The 18,906-nt window shown below is 40.1% G+C and overlaps 1 protein-coding gene across 6 annotated transcripts in view; it reads left to right on the top strand.

Moving 5' to 3' along the window:
• The first annotated feature begins 261 nt into the window (after positions 1–261).
• Positions 262–18,906, top strand: part of Cpsf6 (cleavage and polyadenylation specific factor 6) — a 50,394-nt gene continuing 31,749 nt past the window's right edge. For 2 of the 6 annotated variants that reach the window (XM_052165908.1, XM_052165907.1), the window contains exons 1-10: positions 262–405; positions 7,664–7,873; positions 9,426–9,529; positions 12,189–12,334; positions 13,111–13,284; positions 13,412–13,522; positions 13,952–14,456; positions 14,764–14,879; positions 16,115–16,268; positions 18,673–18,865. In XM_052165908.1, the coding sequence (XP_052021868.1) occupies positions 346–405; positions 7,664–7,873; positions 9,426–9,529; positions 12,189–12,334; positions 13,111–13,284; positions 13,412–13,522; positions 13,952–14,456; positions 14,764–14,879; positions 16,115–16,268; positions 18,673–18,862 (1,770 nt within the window). In that variant the 5' untranslated portion in view covers positions 262–345 and the 3' untranslated portion in view covers positions 18,863–18,865. The remainder of the gene's footprint in view (positions 406–7,663; positions 7,874–9,425; positions 9,530–12,188; positions 12,335–13,110; positions 13,285–13,411; positions 13,523–13,951; positions 14,457–14,763; positions 14,880–16,114; positions 16,269–18,672; positions 18,866–18,906) is intronic. The other 4 variants (XM_052165906.1, XM_052165909.1, XM_052165910.1 and 1 more) reach the window with 4 other exon arrangements.

Raw genomic sequence — 18,906 nt, forward strand, 5'->3', positions numbered from 1 at the left:
ACATACACATATATAGATATCTAGTGCCAGAAAAGCAGTTTGAAAAGACAGTCTCTGGAAACAAGCGGGTTCCATGGCATGCAGGATGGCGGGGCAGCACAGGAAATCACGCCCCTGCCCCAGCCGCGGCTTAATCCAGCACACAAAGGAACTAGTTAGCGACTCGGAACCGCCGCGGACCCTCGGTGGGGTCCCCCGTCAGCACCAGCGGGCCGCTGCGCCCTGGTCTCCGCCCCTCGGAAGTGACGTACGCGCCCCGCCCCCACCGCTAGATCCGCTGCTGCTGCCTCGGCGGGCCGACCTGCAGGAGGCGGCGGCGGCGGCGGCGGCCGAGGCCGAGGGAAGATGGCGGACGGTGTGGACCACATAGACATTTACGCGGATGTGGGCGAAGAGTTCAACCAGGTACGTTAGGATCCGGGCTCCGCCGCCGCCGCGGACGGTGCCGCGGCCTGGACGCTTGGCTGACCAGGGCCGCCGCGGGCCGCGGGCCGCGAGCCGGCTTCGCTGCAGACCGTGCGCCCTTGGCGCCTCCGGGCCGCGCCGCCGTGCGCGACGTCCCCTCACCCCTTGTTCTCGCGCGTCGTTTTGCGGGCCGCGGGCTCTGGAGCGCGGGGCCCGGTCGCCGTGCAGCCGCCGCCGCTGCCCGCCCCTTCCTCAGGACGGCCTCACGCCCCATTGTTGGCTGGGTGGCGGGCGCTTCCCGCCGAGCTAGGCCGCGTGTGCGGGGCGGGGAGAACGGGCCGCCGCGCCCCCTCCCCCGCTGCCGGCCTGAGGGGAAGCCCTGGCCCGGCGCGCGCTCGCCGCCTCCATCCCGGCCCTGCCGCTTCGGGTTCCGATTCCTCCCGCCGCTCCATTTTGTGTCTCTGTCCGCGCACGGTCGCCTCATGGAAGGCCGCGTTCACAGCCCTTTGTATCCCGCGCGCCCGCTCTCCCTGGGCTCCTGCTCGCGTTTGCGACCGGTTTCGGCGTGGCGCCCGGGTCCTTGCTCGCCGGCTCCCGAGGGGGAAGGCTGCTTAGGGTTGGTTACGTCTGCAACAAGTCATCTGACTTTTGGACCCCACCGATCGCATTTAAAAGTCGGTGCGTCGGCCCGCCTCGCTAATCGAGGGCTTGCAGAGCCTCCGAGGCCCACTCCTTGGCCTTTGTGAGAAAAAATATCGCTGAAGATAAATGGCTTGCGCCAAAGACTTGGAAGCGCGGTGGCTGGACAGAACAAAAAAGATGGTGGTACCTGGCTTAACAGATCAGAAAAATTGAAACGGTGACCCGCACTGGGGATCGGAATCCTTGGCAGTGTAGCTGACGAGTCGTTGTGGACGTGACTGTAGTTTGAAAGCGAAGTGTTTGCCCTGTGGGCTCTACTTCGCGATTTGAAGGGCTGGAGAAAGTGAGGCGTGTAAGGTTTTCCGGTCTCACCAGCCTCGGATGCTTGGAACTAGCTGTTGCATCTCCTGACGAGTATCCTTCCTTGAAAGGGTCTGCTTGCCAGAGTTTGGAACGTCTAGCCTCTTACTCTCTCCTCTTCGCATTTTTTTTTTTAAATTGCATTTCGTATATTCACGGTTTTCAAATTACACCCAACCATATTAAAAATTCCAAGGTTCCGATAAGAACATTAATAAAATGCCGTTGGTTTGTATGGGGTTTCCTTTCCATTATTTATGACTAGGGATGTGAGAGTTAAACAGTGGAAACTCTTAGATCCTTCACAGCTTTGTTTGTCAAGAATGTTTTTAAATATTAAAAAAGAAAAGCAAATTTTGGTAGGGTTTTAATTACTGCTGACAAACAGGGTTTCTCTGTATAGCCCTGGCTGTTCTGGAACTCATTCTGTAGACCAGGCTGGCCTCGAACTTAGGAGAGACCCGCCTGCTTCTGCCTCCCGAGTGCTGGCAAGATTAAACTTTTTTGACCCCCAACGAGGAACTACTTTGTAGGCCTCTTTTTTATAAATGTAGCTTTTCATTGTCTTGTACTTTTAGCATTGTATCTGATACATGGTTGTGTACTTTTACAAGTAAAATCTTTGCAGGTTTAAGTAGATTAATTGGGAGATTTAAGTAACTTTTCCCAAAACCTCTTGTTTGCAGCTCTGGGTACTGAACCCAGGACTTAGCACATCTGGGTAAGCGCTCTACCCCTGAGCTGTAGCCTTGCTCCAGAGGCTTTACTTGTTACTGTTTGCGTATAATTGACTTCTATGATTTGCTTGCCCCGAATCCTCCCCCACCCCAACAAAAAAGTAGCCACAGAAAGATTGCCAGTTATTTTAAGATTTGTTATGTTTTCTGTGTTACTATCACTGCACTATTTTCTGAGATCCTACTGGAATTAAAAGCAGCAACAAAATTATTTATTGATTTAATCTTTGATCTCTCCCCCTCCCTCCCTTCTCTTTGTTAGTTTTGTTTTTGTTTTTGTTTTTGTTTTCTGTCTTGTCGCTCTGGTTGACCTAGAACTTACTATGTATTCCAGGTTGACCTAGAACTTACTATGTATTCCAGGTTTACTTTTCTTTTAATTTAGGATTGCACCTGCTGCCCCCTCCCCGTGCTTGGGTCGCAGCTTGCGTCCCGCTCACTTGCTCCTTTCCCCACTTACTGTTCGGAGTTTGCACTCAGGCCTTTGACCATGCTAGGCACTTCACTGCAGTGCAACATCCCTAGTAATCTGGTCTCTCTTAATGGATGGTAACCCTATTTCTGCTATGGTAACCAGTGTGATTATTTGATTAGTTGAGCAAAATATTTTTCCGAACTGATCATTAGACATTTTAAATTATTTTGCATTCTAAACATCTACAAACATGTTAGTTTTGTATTGTTTTGTTTCTTTTCTTTCTCTGTCTTTCTTCTTTTTAAATGTGTATGAGACTTTTACCTGTATGAATGTTGAACTATGTGAGTGCCTGGTGCCCAAGGAGTCCAGAAGAGGGAGTCAGATTTCCTGGAATTAGAGTTATAGAGGGTTGTAAACAGCCATGTAGTGCTGGGAATTAAATGTGAGTGCGCGGAAGAGCAGCCTGTGCTCTAACCATTTAGTCATCTCTTTAGTCCCTAAACATCTTTTGTTGTCTAATGTGAGCTGCAGTTTTAATTGTACTTTGAAATTCTGTCTAGTCATTAGTCTCTTTTTACTATTTTAAACGGTATACTTTAATAAAGTTTTGCATTTTGGAAAAGCACAATAAATTGCAGAAAGTATGAGACTGAGTATTAAGCTTTATTGGGGGTAGGATGAGACTCAGGTTAGTGTATTTATGTTCTTTACTAGGTAATTTAAAAAAAAAAAAGACTTATTTATGTGTGAGTGCTCTGTTTTCAGACACCAGAAGGGGGCATGGGCTCCCATTACAGATGGTTGTGTGGTTGCTGGGAATTGAACCCAGGACCTCTGGAAGAACAGACGCCATGCCATCTCTCCAGCCCCTTTACTATATAATTTTAAGAATGGAGAAAAAAGATGAGAAGGAACAGAAACACCTGTCTGCTTGGTTTCTAAAAGCTTTTACTTGTGGACAAAGTGAAAAGTTACTCATTGGAAGGAGACTGTGAACTACTGAATCTACATTGCTTGTACTGACTTTAGAGTCACACAGAAAGCAGTTCTTCCCACCCCAAAATGTACTGATTCCTCTATGTTTATGGATTGTTCGTATGTATGTGTACCTTGTGCATTTCTGGTGCTCACTCATGGAAGTCAGAAGACGGCATAAGATCCTCTGGAACTGGTTATAGATGGTTGTGAGCTACCATGAGGGTGCTAGGAACTAAACCTGGTTCTTTAATTAGGCATGCTCAGTTTATGTTCTTCTGTACAATCAAATAATATATATTTTGTTTATCTGGGGGTCAGTCAGAAGCAGTTTATGTAGTTTAGTGTCTATTTTATCAGATTGTGGATCATTGATAGCAAGGAGTACTACTCATTTAGTTACCTGCTCAACTAACTTTACAAGCAAATGGAGGCAATGGCTGGGGCTGGGGTGGCAGTTTGTAAGTAAGGATTTAGATGTCCCTATAAGTCTAAGTTTATTGAATGAATCATTTCACTTTATACTTAGTCATTGTATATTCACTGAAAAGCAACTATTATCCTGTGAAACTTTATGATAATGCTTAATGAAAATAGCTTAAAGATAAATCTATAGGGGCTGGAGAGATGGCATACTAATTTAACATTTTACAGGAATTATAAAATTAATTCACTTAACATATCTATAATGTGATATATTCTGGGGAAAAAAAGAATCCAGATTTTCTTGTGTTTAGAATTCACCTGGAATCAAAAATCCTGCTTGGGTGAGATTGCACGTGTACTACATATGTACATACTTCTTCCCGTTATTCACAAAATCAATACAGTGTAATCACTTTTAATATAAACATCTACATTGTGTTAGTTTAAAGAAATCTTGAGATAACTTAAAATATGTGAAAAGATGTATAGTTTATATGTAAATACTGCAAAACATTCTGAGTAGATTGGAGATGATATGTTGGAACCATTTTTTTTTCCTACTGGGTTTTTCTCTTACACAGCAGTGAATACATTTTGTCAGGCAGAGTATAGCTCCTCTTATAATGAAATAACTATTCTTTCAATGGAATGACTGATAATGCTTTTTTTTTTTTTAAATATAGGGTGTTTTTGAAATAGGTGCTGTTCTTTACTGGTAGTACCAGTAGTGCACAAGTGGACTTAACTGTACTCTAGGAACACCCAAAACAGTGTTGTGTCTATCAGGGAAAAGGATAATCCCAATAATAGTATATATTATATACAATTTATCTGTATCAGTAAAAATTACAGGGTATGATTAGGGGGAAATTGTAAAAATCTTGAAGGAAGGGAAATAGTGCTAATGAAAAAGATTAAAACATTGCTTTAAGAAAAAGAATGGGATGTTGGTTTTTCTAACTACCATACCTTTAAGTTTATTCTTTGACTGGGGGAACAGTTTTGTGTATTTTGTAGGAGGAAAACAGTCACCCTGTAGTGCAAAATCTTGAGAAAGCAAGCCCTCTCCTTTTTTGCATCACAGGCTTGCTTGTGTCCCAGGCTTGCTTCTGCCCCAGCCTCCCAACTGCTAGGATTACCAGGACCATCAACCCTAGGGATACAACCATTACTGGATTTTGATGCCTTGCTTCCATTAGAATGATTATAGTGGTGGCTGTAGAGATGGCTCAGCGGTTAAGAGCACTGACTGCTCTTCCAGAGGTCTTGAGTTCAATTCCCAGCAACCACATGGTGGCTCACAACCATCTGTAATGGGATCTGATGCCCTCTTCTGGTGTGGCTGAAGACAGCAACAGCAGCACATGAAATAAATAAACAATTAAAAAAGAGTGATTATAGTGATTCAGAATAGTAGAGATTGAGAAAAATTACTTTGTTACTCTTTTCACAAACCCTAAGAGCTGTTCTTTTGTTTATTGTTTCCTTCCCTCCCCCCCCCCCACAAGGTCATCCTATGACCTGGAAACCTTTATGTAGACCAGGCTAACTTCAAGCTCACAGATTATCTACCTAGCTTTGCTTTCAAGTGCTGAGATTAATGGCATTGACACCATTCCGAGCTGCCTAAGAGCTGTTCTTGCTAGACAGTAGATATGCGCTTTATTGATGATTAGATCCTAGAAACCTGGATAAGACTGGGTGACTTAGAACCTGAAATATTAGGATATATTGGAATTTTCTATTTTTGAATGCTAATTGAAATGTATTTGAAAAAAGACTTCATAGCAGAACTTGATGCTATTAATTTTCTTTGACAGTAGAAAGGCTGTAGTTTATTTAAGAAGTATATAATATATATATTATATATATGTAATATATGACCTGTGATAGGCTTTTTGCTTAATTTCAGAGTGTGTACATTTTCCACTTGAAGTAGAAACACTTGAATGTGTTCTGGATTTGTTTTTAAATAGTGAATCTAAAAAAAACGAAGACTACAGATACTATTAAGTATCCTTTGAGTTGCTTTCTTAGCAGTGGCAGTATATGTATTCAGATTCATTAATGTTTTTTCACTAAGTCCAATGTATACCCTCAGGGTTAAGAATGCAGTCTGAGATCTTGGAACACAGCTAACTAGTCCACATGGAGATCAAACCCCAGGACCATGTCCTCAATTAGCATTATTTCAACCACTTGGACGCAATCCAACTACCAGACAAAATGGCTGATTATGATCTTCCTTATGTGTGTGGAAAATATGCTCTGTATCACTGTAGGAAGTCAGGTCATACAAAGATAGCCACTGTAATGCCCAGGTTAGTGTAGCTTCAGTTACTGCCTGTAAATGATGGTCTACTTATGTGAACATTTTCATACGTTTGCAACTAAGGAAGAATTATTTCTTAATTTTTTCCTAAGTGAAAATAGAAATTTTAATACTTTTATATTAGTCTTGTATTCAGTAACCCTTTGTTTTGTTTTGTTTTGTTTTGTTTTTAAACTCTCCCTCAGACTGTAAGTCGTAATTAATCATCTCTGTTGAGGGTAGAAACACAATTCCCTTTGAATAATTAGAATAATTGTACTTGATGTGCAGAACCAAACTGTAAAAGTGCCCAACTATACCAATTTTTACGTTTTTTAAGACTATGGAGCCACTGTTGCAGACACTAAAAGTGCCCAACTATACCAATTTTTATGTTTTTTAAGACTATGGAGCCACTGTTGCAGACACATGACCAGAAGGTTCAGCTTACATCACAAAGCTCACCCTCCTTTTTTCTAAGTTTTACTGTCAGTGCAGTTTGAGTGGGTTCTTTATTGGATAAAAACTCATTACCTTAGATATTATTTTGGCATTGTTGTACATTAAAGTTAATGGCATTACTCAATGACTTACCGTAATTTCTGCCTTTTGATAAAGGTGGCTTTTCTTTGATTTACCTTAAGTTTCTTATTAAATTGATATCTTTAGTTTCTTATTAAATTAGACTCACAGACATTCTGCCTTATGATAAGTAGCTCTTTGTTTACTGAGAACAATACAGTTATTGCAAGATACTGCTTTGAATAGTTTCATGTTTTGTATTTTGGTTTTTTTTTTTTTTTTTTTTTTTTTTTTTTTTGACACAGGGTTTCTCTGTATAGCCCTGGCTGTCCTGGAACTCACTCTGTAGACCAGGCTGGCCTCAAACTCAGAAATTCACCTGCTTCTGCCTCCCAAGTGCTGGGATTAAAGGCGTGTCCAACACGACCAGGCTGTTTCATATATTTTTTACCTGTGTGTGTATATATTTTTTTGTCACCTGTGATTTAGCTTATAAAAAACATTATAGCTTTCTCAGAGTAGGTAAATAAGATATGAATACCAAAGAAAATACTGGTGTTTCACATGTGGTCACATTGTATGTGTGTGAGTGACAATACTATGTATGACAAATACTCTTTTGAAACTTGTCTATTTGCATTTACGTGTGGTTGCTTTTAAGAATATTTTACTTTCAAGGAAGGTATTAGTTAAATACATTCAAGAACACATTTATTATATAAAGTAAGAAGAGACTTGTATTTAGATCTTTGGGTCTTTTCCTGTCTTTATCAGATTTTTAAAATAAGAAAGTTGAATGAACTGGTATCTACATTTATTTAGTATTCTGACTATCATATAATCTAGAACATTATTTCTGTGTCTTAGGAGGCGGAATATGGTGGGCATGATCAGATAGATTTGTATGATGATGTCATCTCTCCATCTGCAAATAATGGCGATGCCCCAGAAGATCGCGACTACATGGACACTCTTCCACCAACTGTTGGTGATGATGTGGGTAAAGGAGCAGCACCAAACGTTGTCTACACTTACACTGGAAAGAGAATTGCATTGTATATTGGAAATCTAACATGGGTAAGAGAAGTTAACACAGATTGTTGGCAGTCATTTGAACTGCTCTAGTAGTACATGTTTTTGCCCAGCTTTAAAAAAATGGACATTATTATATAAAAATATTATAATTTTTTCATGTTTACCCAAGTGATGAGAAGGGCAAAACGAAGTTCTTTTAAAAAGACATTGCAGTTACTATAATTTTGAACTTTATAGTCTAATTATACTATAATTTTGAACTATATAGTTTGAAGATATACTACTTGAGTTTGCAATTGTCTTCACTCACCCTTTTTACATTCCTACCAGTTTCACTAAGAAAAATGTTCACACAGGGTCTCAAGTTAAGAATTTAAGATTATGGGAGAAAGAAAGATAAAATACCAATACAGTTTTAAATTATTCCTTATTTTCTAATTTGTATTACAGATTTAAGTTTCATTTCTGACCTTAAATTTGAAATTGGTTAGAAGTTGTTAGATACTTTATAATATGTGTTGCCTAGATATATTTTGTATTTTAATTGTGTTGTTCATAAGATTCTGAGACTGTTGGTTAAATGCCTCGTGAACACTTGTCTGTAAGCATCAGACCTGGCATAGTCACCAAAACAGTCCTAGAACATCTTTATCTCAGCTAGTATATTGGGAATTTAAACATTATAACAACATGTTGACACCCTTCTACTCTGCTTATAGAATTTTATGTGAAAATATTTAACTTCACATTGCTTTATTGTTTTATGTATATGGGTATTTATATGTATGCATGTTTGTGCACCACATGCATACAGTCCCTCAGGGGCCAGAAGAGGGCATCAGATTTCCTGGGACTGAAGTTATATGGTTGTGAGCCATCATGTGGGTATTGGGAATTGAATCTGGGGTGCTCCATGGGGCCCTCTCTCCAGCCCTCACATTGACCGAGTCTTCTGTCATCCAATCTGAGCAGTCCTCACAAAATTAGAAATAATGGCAGTATAACATTGCTAAATAAGAATTGGCAGCCTGGTATGGTGGTGCACATCTTTAATCTCAGCACTGGGTGGGCAAAGGCAGGTGTGTCTCTTGAGTTTGAGGGCCAGTCTGGTCTACATAGTTTAGTCCAAGACTATATATGAGATCCTGTCTCAGAAAACAAAACCAAAAATGGTGCTCTTGCTGGATTTGGTGGTGCATGCCTCTGAAGGCTGATCTTCTGAGTTCCTGGACAGCCTGGTCTACATAGTGGGTTCTAATATAGCCATGGCTACACAGAAACCCATCTCAAAATAAACAGAACGAAGAACGAAAAAGGAATCTGCATATGTTTATGTTTTGTGAATTTGAACAAGCTCTTTATCCCCCTCTTTGCATCTTATGAAAATAGTGACTGAGGTAAGAGTTAAGTGTTTGATAAAAACCCACATATTGGTATTAGTGACATACTATAGTATTGTAGGTCGACGGGCAGTAATACTTAGATTTGCAAAAATAAATACTTTTCTCTTATTGTTGGTTTTCCTTTAAATGTTAAATTCAGACAGTAAAAACTGAATATGCTTTACTGGCTAATAAGAGGAAATGTCTTGCAGTGGACAACAGATGAGGACCTAACTGAAGCAGTTCATTCTTTGGGAGTAAATGATATTTTGGAGATAAAATTTTTTGAAAATCGGGCAAATGGACAATCAAAGGGGTAAGAATTTAATTTTTTTCCAAATGTAATCTGATAGTGATTACAATTTACAAATTTAAGTTTAATGCTGATAAACACACATTTGAAACACATGAACACATTAACACTGACAAAATGGCTTAGGTAGTAAAGATCCTTGCTGCATAAATCTGACAATCTTACACTGGAACGAAGAGCTTAGGCAGAGATTCATACTTGAATTTTGTATTCTTTGTTTTTTAAAAACACACAGAAGCTGCTTGAGATGGGACTGTGGACAGGCTAGGCCTGTTTCCTGACTATACTGAATACACTCCTAAGATTGAAATAACTATGCTAAGAAGCATTGTTTTTATTGTGATTTAAGAGAGAGGGAAGGGTCAGGTAGTAGTGGCACAGACCTTTAATGCTAGCACTTGGGAGGCAGAGCCAGGCAGGAGGCTAGCCTGATCTAAAGAGCAAGTTCCAGGACAGCCAGAGCTATACAGAGAAAGCCTGTCTCAACCCCCCCCCCCCCCAAAAAAAAAGATAGGGAATATCTGGATATATATAGCTTGGTGCTAGAACCACTTGCCTGACGTGAGTTTGATCCCAGTACCATAAGAAAAAAAATGATGGAGAATAATTGAATATTAGTAGGGAGATTATTAGAAATTAGAATATTATTAGGGAAATATTAGAATATTAGGGAAATAATTATATTTCCCTAAAATAGCAAATTATGCACATGGGATAAGATTATTATATGAACATTATATAGTGCAAGTATCTAAAAGTAAGAAAATGAATTGCCACACTTTCACCATTTACAGATAATCACTTTAGTGAATGTGCTTCTGTGCTTTCCCCTACAAGTTAGTGTATATAATTCATACTTTGTCATGCTTGATTAGAAAGAGCAAAAGAAATGCTTATTTTATGGTTGTTTCCACTTGTGCCTCTTAGGAATAATATAATAAACACAAAATTGGATCCATTTACATTTATTTTGTATCGGTATGAGTACAATACAGTACTTAAAAATACATATTTACAAAGTTAAGGAACTGTAAGTCTAATTCCAGAACATTTCATCACCCCAACACCACCATCATCAAAGTTAAGCCTGTGTCTGTTAGCATCAATCTCCGATCTCCCTTGTACTCTTTGCCTGCCCATAAAGCATTCATATTCTGTCAGAATTTGCCTATTCTGGGTATTATAAATAAAATATACTTGGTGTTTTATAAATACAATAATATTAATGTCCTGCGTGTCTGACTTCTTTCACCTAGTGTAATGTTTTCAAGGTTTCTCCATGTGACAGCATTAGCATTCCTTTTTTTACACCCGAGTAATAGTCCCATATAATGGGGTAGCACTTAAAGAGGAGCCCAGGACCTATCCACTGCTGAATGTTTGGGTGGTTTCTACTTTTAGTTACCAAGGTGGTCATTTCTAAGAATATAGTGTGCTGCTTTGTGTGAACATAATGGCTTGCTTGTTTTGGGCATATACCTAGGAGTGGAGTTAGTAAGTTATATGGTAAGTCTGTTTAACTTTTGCGAAGCTGCCAGATTGTACATTGCTCCATGCAGGTGGGTTGTAGTTTCTCATTATCCCTACCAGCACTGAATAACTGTCATTTTGATTGTAGTGGGAGATTGCATCTCTTTATGGTTTTGATTTGTACCTGGTGGGTAGTGATGCTGAGCATTAGTTCATTATTTTATGTGTATGGGTATTTGGCTACACACACACACACACACACACACACACACACACCACACACATTCTGTGTATTCCTAATATCCATGCAAAACAGAAGAGGGAATTGGATCCCTTGAAACTGGAGTTATGAATGGTTGTGAGCTACCATATGGGTACTGGGAATTGAATTTAAGTTCTGGAAGAATAGTCAATGCTCTTCTGAGCAATCTCTCCAGCCCCTGAATATCTTTTTGTGGCAATAAAAAGTGACAACCCAAGTGCCTGTTGCCTGATGGGTGGACTTAAAGCAAAAACAAAACTGATGTCTATATTAGAATATTACTCAGTCATTAAAAGGAATGAATTAGTGATACATGCTATAATGTCACTAGACCTTTAATGCTCAGTGAAGCTGGTTGTAAAGAATTTTATACTCCATTTATTTGAAATTCCAAATGAGGCCTATCCGTAGAGACAAAATAGATTTATGATTCCCTGTGATTAAGGGACAAGAGTAAATAGTGGTGGTAGAGGCTATGGATTTTCTTTTGATAATGATGAATGTTGTAACATGGACCATCATGATATTTGTAAAACTCATGAATATACTTTAAAAAATTTATTGGATTGTACATTAAGAATGAATTCTGTAGTACATTATAAAAAATAGTGTAAGTTTGTGTAGCCTTAAATAATTTATTTTTTTCTTCTGATAAGAGTAAATTAAGAGGCTGGAGAGATGGCTCTGAGGTTGAGAACACTGGCTGTTCTTCCAGAAGTCTTGAGTTCGAGTCTCAGCAACTACATGATGGCTCACAACCATCTATAATGAGATCTTGCGCCCTCTTCTGGCATGCAGGCGTACATGCAGGCTGAATACTGTGTACATAATCTTTCTTTAAAAAGACTAAGAACCATTTTTGTTTTTAATCAACAGCACCGTTCTCAGTTCCTCCTTGCTTTTTATTCTTACCCCCTTAACATCTTTTAGATTTGCTCTTGTTGGTGTTGGATCTGAAGCATCTTCCAAAAAGTTAATGGATCTTTTGCCTAAAAGAGAACTTCATGGTCAGAATCCTGTTGTAACTCCATGCAATAAACAGTTCCTGAGTCAGTTTGAAATGCAATCCAGGAAAAGTAAGCAAACCTCTCAGCAGCCTTTTTAAAAATGTATTTAAGCAGTGTTGCTGGCATTTGTTAAATATTATACTTAGGAAGTCATATTACTGTTTAGTTTTTCATGAACTTGATTTAATCATTGCTTATGACTATGGGCCAATATCCTGGAAACCCACTCCCATTCCAGGTTTTTATAGAGAGACCAATCAGTTTGCAGTAGTTTGACAAATCCCTGGTGTTGGCATTCTTGTCCTGCCACTCTATCTTGGAGAACAGAAGCTACTTTCTAAGCCTTAGAGGAGGAGCCTCTAATGTTCTGATGGAGGAGAGGCTATTGAAGTAGTTACTGGATTTTCTGCTTGCTCCCAAGACCTTTTACTACTTAGTAAAATAAATGTAGAAGGGGCTTGTTGTTATTAATAGAAATCCAAGTGGTTTTGTTTTAATTTTTTGGCAATTAAGATTTAACTGAAGAATATATTACACAGCATAAAATAATTTCTTATTGAAATTAAGATTTTGGTTGAAGATTTTCTGTTTTGGCTATTGCAGGGCACTGGTATTTTAAAAGTGACTTGTTTATCTCTCAGTAGAAATACATTTAAATTTGACTGTTTTAAGGCTAAGAGAGTATTTAATGTGAATGTTTTTCCTGCCAAGCACTTTACATCGGTCCGAGGCATCCATAAATTGATGAATAGTATCAATGAGCTTAGAAATAGTTTCTAACAGCAGTGGTTACAGTTCTGAAAACTTTTAATAAGTGCTACTTATGAGTGTTTGGATGTTCGCAGCCACACAGTCAGGACAGATGTCTGGGGAAGGGAAAGCTGGTCCTCCAGGAGGCAGTTCACGCGCAGCGTTTCCACAAGGCGCTAGAGGACGGGGCCGCTTTCCAGGGGCTGTTCCTGGTGGGGACAGATTTCCTGGGCCAGCAGGACCAGGAGGGCCACCTCCACCTTTCCCAGGTAAAACTTTTTAAGTTTATCATGGAGAAAATATGTCTGCCTAATACCTCTTTTCCTTTCTCTCTTTTTCAAGTAATGCATTATTAATGTGACTCACTCTCCTTGTTATGCTATTTTTGGAACCCAGGAAATTTGATCAAGCATCTTGTTAAAGGAACTCGGCCTTTGTTCCTGGAAACTAGGATTCCATGGCATTTGGGGCACAGCATAGAGGAAATACCCATTTTTGGCCTAAAAGGTCTTTATTTTTCTCCAAACTTGCTTGAATTTATATATAGAATATTTACATCCGTCTTATTTTCTTACCTCTTAAAAAATCCTTTCAAGACCATTTTCCCTGTTTCACTTTCTAGCTTGGCATCAGAGTAGACTGTAAGGTGGGTGATTTCACTGTGAGAAGTGTGTATGCTGAAAGATGGAAACTCTTAAGTGTTAAAGTCTTACCAGGTTTTTTGTTTTAGTGATTTTCCTTAATCATAATTTACACTAGTTAAATTTGTAAGGATATTCTTTATCTTTGTAGTTATTAGGATTAGGGTGTTACCCTATGGGCTTCATTCAAAGAGCGAGTCATGGTTTATAAATTATGTTTTAGAAATTTATTCTTGACATGTAATAGTTAAATACCTTTATTGAAATGATTTTTTTCCTTTTCTCTATCTTGTAGCTGGACAAACTCCACCACGTCCACCTTTAGGCCCACCTGGCCCACCTGGCCCACCAGGTCCTCCACCTCCTGGTCAGGTTCTGCCGCCTCCTCTCGCAGGACCTCCTAATCGAGGAGACCGCCCTCCACCACCAGTTCTTTTTCCTGGACAACCTTTTGGGCAGCCTCCGCTGGGTCCACTTCCTCCTGGGCCTCCACCTCCAGTTCCAGGCTACGGCCCCCCTCCAGGTCCACCGCCTCCACAGCAGGGACCACCTCCACCGCCAGGCCCCTTTCCACCTCGGCCACCAGGTCCACTAGGGCCTCCCCTTACACTCGCTCCTCCTCCACATCTTCCGGGACCACCTCCAGGTGCCCCGCCACCAGCTCCACATGTGAATCCTGCTTTTTTTCCTCCACCAACTAATAGTGGCATGCCAACATCAGATAGTCGAGGTCCTCCACCAACAGACCCATATGGCCGACCTCCCCCATATGATAGGGGTGATTATGGTCCACCTGGGAGGTAAGTTAAACGTGTAGTACTGAAACTCTTTAGTTGGTAAAAGATTAAGTACTTTGAAGTCTTTTGTATTTTAGAAAAGTAGCTTCTGTCCTGTAGAAAGATCAGATTTCTAAACTGCAACAAATTTCAGCCAGAAGACAGTGGAAAGGGGAATTTGATCTGATAGGGAAAATAGGGTTCTTCAATCATAAAAGTAACAACTGTCTCTAAAGCAAATGCCGAAAGCTACTTGTGTGGAGTGTTTACATTGTTACTAATTTGAGAACTTTTGTTAAGTAACAACTTATCATTTTGTTGTCTTTTGTAGGGAAATGGATACTGCAAGAACACCTCTAAGTGAAGCTGAGTTTGAAGAAATCATGAATAGAAATCGGGCAATCTCAAGCAGTGCTATTTCAAGAGCTGTGTCTGACGCTAGTGCTGGTTTGTATTTTTGTTTCAGTCTTGAATCACCTAAATCCAGGGGCTGGAGAACTGACTTAGAGCTGGCTGTTCTTCAGAGGACCCTGGTGTGATTAGTAACATCTGTTAATCCAGGGGATCCAAGGCCCTCTCTTCCTTCTGCAGCATCAGCCATGCTTATAATGCAAAGACAAACACACATGCAGTCAAAACACCCATATACATACAATCTAAAATTAAACGCAAAGCTTAAGTGCACTTTATAAAGACAGTTTTCTTAACTGTATATAAATCTCTACAGTTAGTCCCAAATCAGTATCTGACAGTTTTAAAGTATTAAAGGAAGAGATATGTCATGTAGTGGGAAGACCACCAATTTTACATTAATAGGTTTAGATATAAATGCTTATTGGAGGTGGAGAGGTGGCTCTGTGGTTAAGAGTACTGGATGCTAGTGCTGGGATCCAGTATCCTCTTTCTTCAGTGGGTACCAGGTACACACATACATGCAGGCAAAATATGCATATACATACAGTTAAAAATAAATTCCAACTGGGGATTGGAGAGGTAGCTTAGGAGTTACACTGGCTGCTACTCCGTAGGATCCAGGATTGATTCCCAGCACCTGTGTGGAGGGTCACAAACTTTTATAACTTTAGTTCCAGCAGATCTGACAGCCTCTTTGCTCTCAGTGGGCACCACTTTTTCTTTGGATAAAAAGACATGTAGGCAAAATACTTGTGCACATGAAAAAGATATAAATAATAACTTTAGTATTTAATAGTTCAGAATCCTAGAGGTAGCTTATTTAGTCTCATATTTCAGTTGCATTAGCTTCATGAAAATGAGAGTCTTTTCCAAATTCCAAACACTGAACAAAAGTCGTTGTCTGTGGTCATCTTGAAAGACAATTTTCAGGTCAGGCTGAGGTGACACATGCCTTTAATCCCAGCACAGGATTCAGGAAGCAGTTGAATTTCTTAGTTTGAGGCCAGACTGGTCTGTAGAGAGAGTTCTAGGATAGCAAGAACTATCTGAAAAGATAATTGGAGCTGGGCAGTGGTGGCGCACGCCTGTAATCCCAGCACTCGAGAAGCAGAGGCAGGAGGATTTCTGAGTTCAAGGCCAGCCTAGTCTATGGAGTGAGTTCCAGGACAGCCAGGGCTACACAGAGAAATCCTATCTAGAAAAGGGGTGGGGTGGGGAATAATTAGAAACAAAAATCTGATATTTAACCTTTTTTTTTTCTCCTGCAGGTGATTATGGGAGTGCTATTGAAACATTAGTAACAGCAATTTCTTTAATTAAACAGTCCAAAGTATCTGCAGATGACCGTTGCAAAGTTCTTATTAGCTCTTTGCAAGATTGCCTTCATGGAATTGAGTCCAAGTCCTATGGGTCTGGATCAAGGTAAAATGTTCCTGTCTCATGTATTTTTAAAACTGTTAGTTCACACTCTCTCTCTGTCTCTCTGTCTCTCTTCTGTCTCTCTCTCTGTCTCTCTGTCTCTCTGTCTCTCTCTCTCTCTTACACACACACACACACACACACACACACACACACACACACAGAACTTATAAAAAAATGGAACTGTGATTTTACTTACTATGTACCCAGCAAACAAACATTTAAAAAACAACAACAAAACCCAAAAAACTCTGTCTGAATGATATATTGGTGCTTCCTGCAATCCTGAGATGCAAGGAACTCTGTCTTCTCTTTACTCTTAGACATCTGTGTGCATGCAAGCACACTGTGTGATGTAATCTCTCCTTGGATTCTCTTAACTCCTATACTTACTGTTCTCTAGCGCAAATGGGCCCTTCTTGTGGACACACCAAGCCTTTGACCACCTTACTGATTTTTTTGTGCTTGATACTCCTTGGAGCCACTTTCCTTTCCCCTCAACATTTATTGTCTCTGTATTTCTTCATATTTTAACATAATCTAGTCGTCAGAGTCTATTTTGTAGTATTATTGATGTCCATTTCTTAGTGAACACGTGATGAACAAGGTGGGAGCTTGAACAATTAAACACTGCTTTATACAAGAGACAGGGTACTTTTGAAAGGGAGTTATGAATGAGTGGTTATTTTGTAATATAGGTGCAATTTTAGTTTAGCTTTGCTTATTTTGTGTGTATCAGTGGTTTCCTAGCAAGCATGTATATATTTCTCTGGTGCTTGAGGAAGTCAGAAGAGAGCATTCATTGAGCCCCTCGAGCTGGATAGGTAGGTGTGATGCTTGTAAGCCATCGTGTGGGTGCTGGAATCAAACCCTGATCTTCAGGAAGAGCAGCAAGTGCTCTGAACCACTGAGCCAGCTCTTCAGACCCTGTAATAGATACTGTGTTTCTGTTTGTTTGCTTTTAAGGTTTATTTATTTATTTTATATATATGAGCACAGTTGCTTTCTTCAGATACATCAAAGGAGGGCATCCAACGAATGGTTGTGAGCTACCATGTGGTTGCTGGAATTGAACTCCAGACTTCTGGAAGTACAGTCAGTGCTCTTAACCACTGAGCTATCACACCAGCCCTAGATTCTGTTTTTTAAAGGTTACTTTAAAAAGCATTTTTGCCAATTTTGAAATTTTATTTATTTTGTGAGGTAAATGTTTAATCTTTACATGATATTATCTCTTTTGAGAAAGGGCTTCACTATATAGGTGAGGCTAGCCTTAAACTTACAGAAAGATCAGCCTGGCTCTTTATTCTTACACAGCCACATTTCAACTACTTTGATTTCATATATGCAGGTGTTTTGTCTGCATTTCTGGTTATAAACCACCCATGCTAGGTGGCCACAAAGGCTAGAAAAGTGCCTTGGGTTCCCCGGAACTAAAGTTAGTGGTGGGTATGAGCCACTATTTGGGTGCTGAGAATTGAACCTGGGATCCATGGAAGAGCAGCCAGGGTTTATAACCCCTGAAGTCATCTCTAGTTCTCCAAATGATGTATTTGTCTGTCCTTAGTATGCTTTTCCTGGAGGTAGTATCTTAATTAAGAGTAAGGAGTTCATACTGGACACAGTTTTTACTATCTTTTTTGGCTCAGTGTAAGTACCTCTGAGCATTGTCTTCATCGTGGAGACATCTAGCTTGATCAAGAAGCTTAGCACTTAACATCAGCTGCCCGGTTTAGCAATTAACATCGTAAGATAATTCTTATTTAAACTAATGGAATTATTATGAGGTTTGCCTAAGATTTTTGGGTTTTTAAGATGTGATGGCAAAATTTGCATAAACTTTTCTTTCTTCATTGTTTTATGGGTTCTCATTGTAAACCTTAGCAATTTCAACATGCCTTTTTCCCCCCTTAAAGGAACAGTGTCCAAATTTCAACATCCCTACTCTCCTCCTACTTTGGTGTTATTCTTAAGTAATCCAAGGATTATTTAAGCATAAGCCCTGTACCTTATGATGATCCTTAAGACTGTTGAATAATTAATGGGCAAATAACATTTAGTGTGGATGCACTGGGCAGAGGGATGCTTCACAGTGCTGGCCCTATATGGGAATCCTCTTTGCAGTGTTGCAGGTGCTTAATTAAGTAGGGCCTAGAGACCCCCGCGTGGCAATGGTAACAGTGTGTTCACTCAGAGTTCATTGATTAGGAGCTGCCTCTTACTCCTACCCTAATCAGAATGGCATACAGTTGTTTTATTTTTGAGATTTTATATTAATACTTTTGGACTGGTGGCTTATAGCTGAAACCACGGAAAGTAAAGCTAGTGATAGAGGAAAGACAACTGTATTAAATACTTTTTGAAGCTTTACAGTTACGGACAGTATTAATCCAGTAATTTCTTTTAGAAGACGTGAACGATCAAGAGAAAGGGACCATAGTAGATCACGGGAAAAGAGTCGGCGTCATAAATCTCGGAGTAGAGATCGCCATGATGATTATTACAGAGAGAGAAGCAGAGAGCGTGAGAGACACCGGGACCGCGACCGGGACCGGGACCGGGAGCGCGACCGAGAGCGCGAGTACCGTCATCGTTAGAAGGTGGGCATTCCTTTTTATTACTTTATTTAGTGTGTGTGTGT

This window comes from Apodemus sylvaticus, chromosome 20 (genome assembly GCF_947179515.1).
Source record: "Apodemus sylvaticus chromosome 20, mApoSyl1.1, whole genome shotgun sequence".
NCBI classification, from domain to species: Eukaryota; Metazoa; Chordata; class Mammalia; order Rodentia; family Muridae; genus Apodemus; species Apodemus sylvaticus.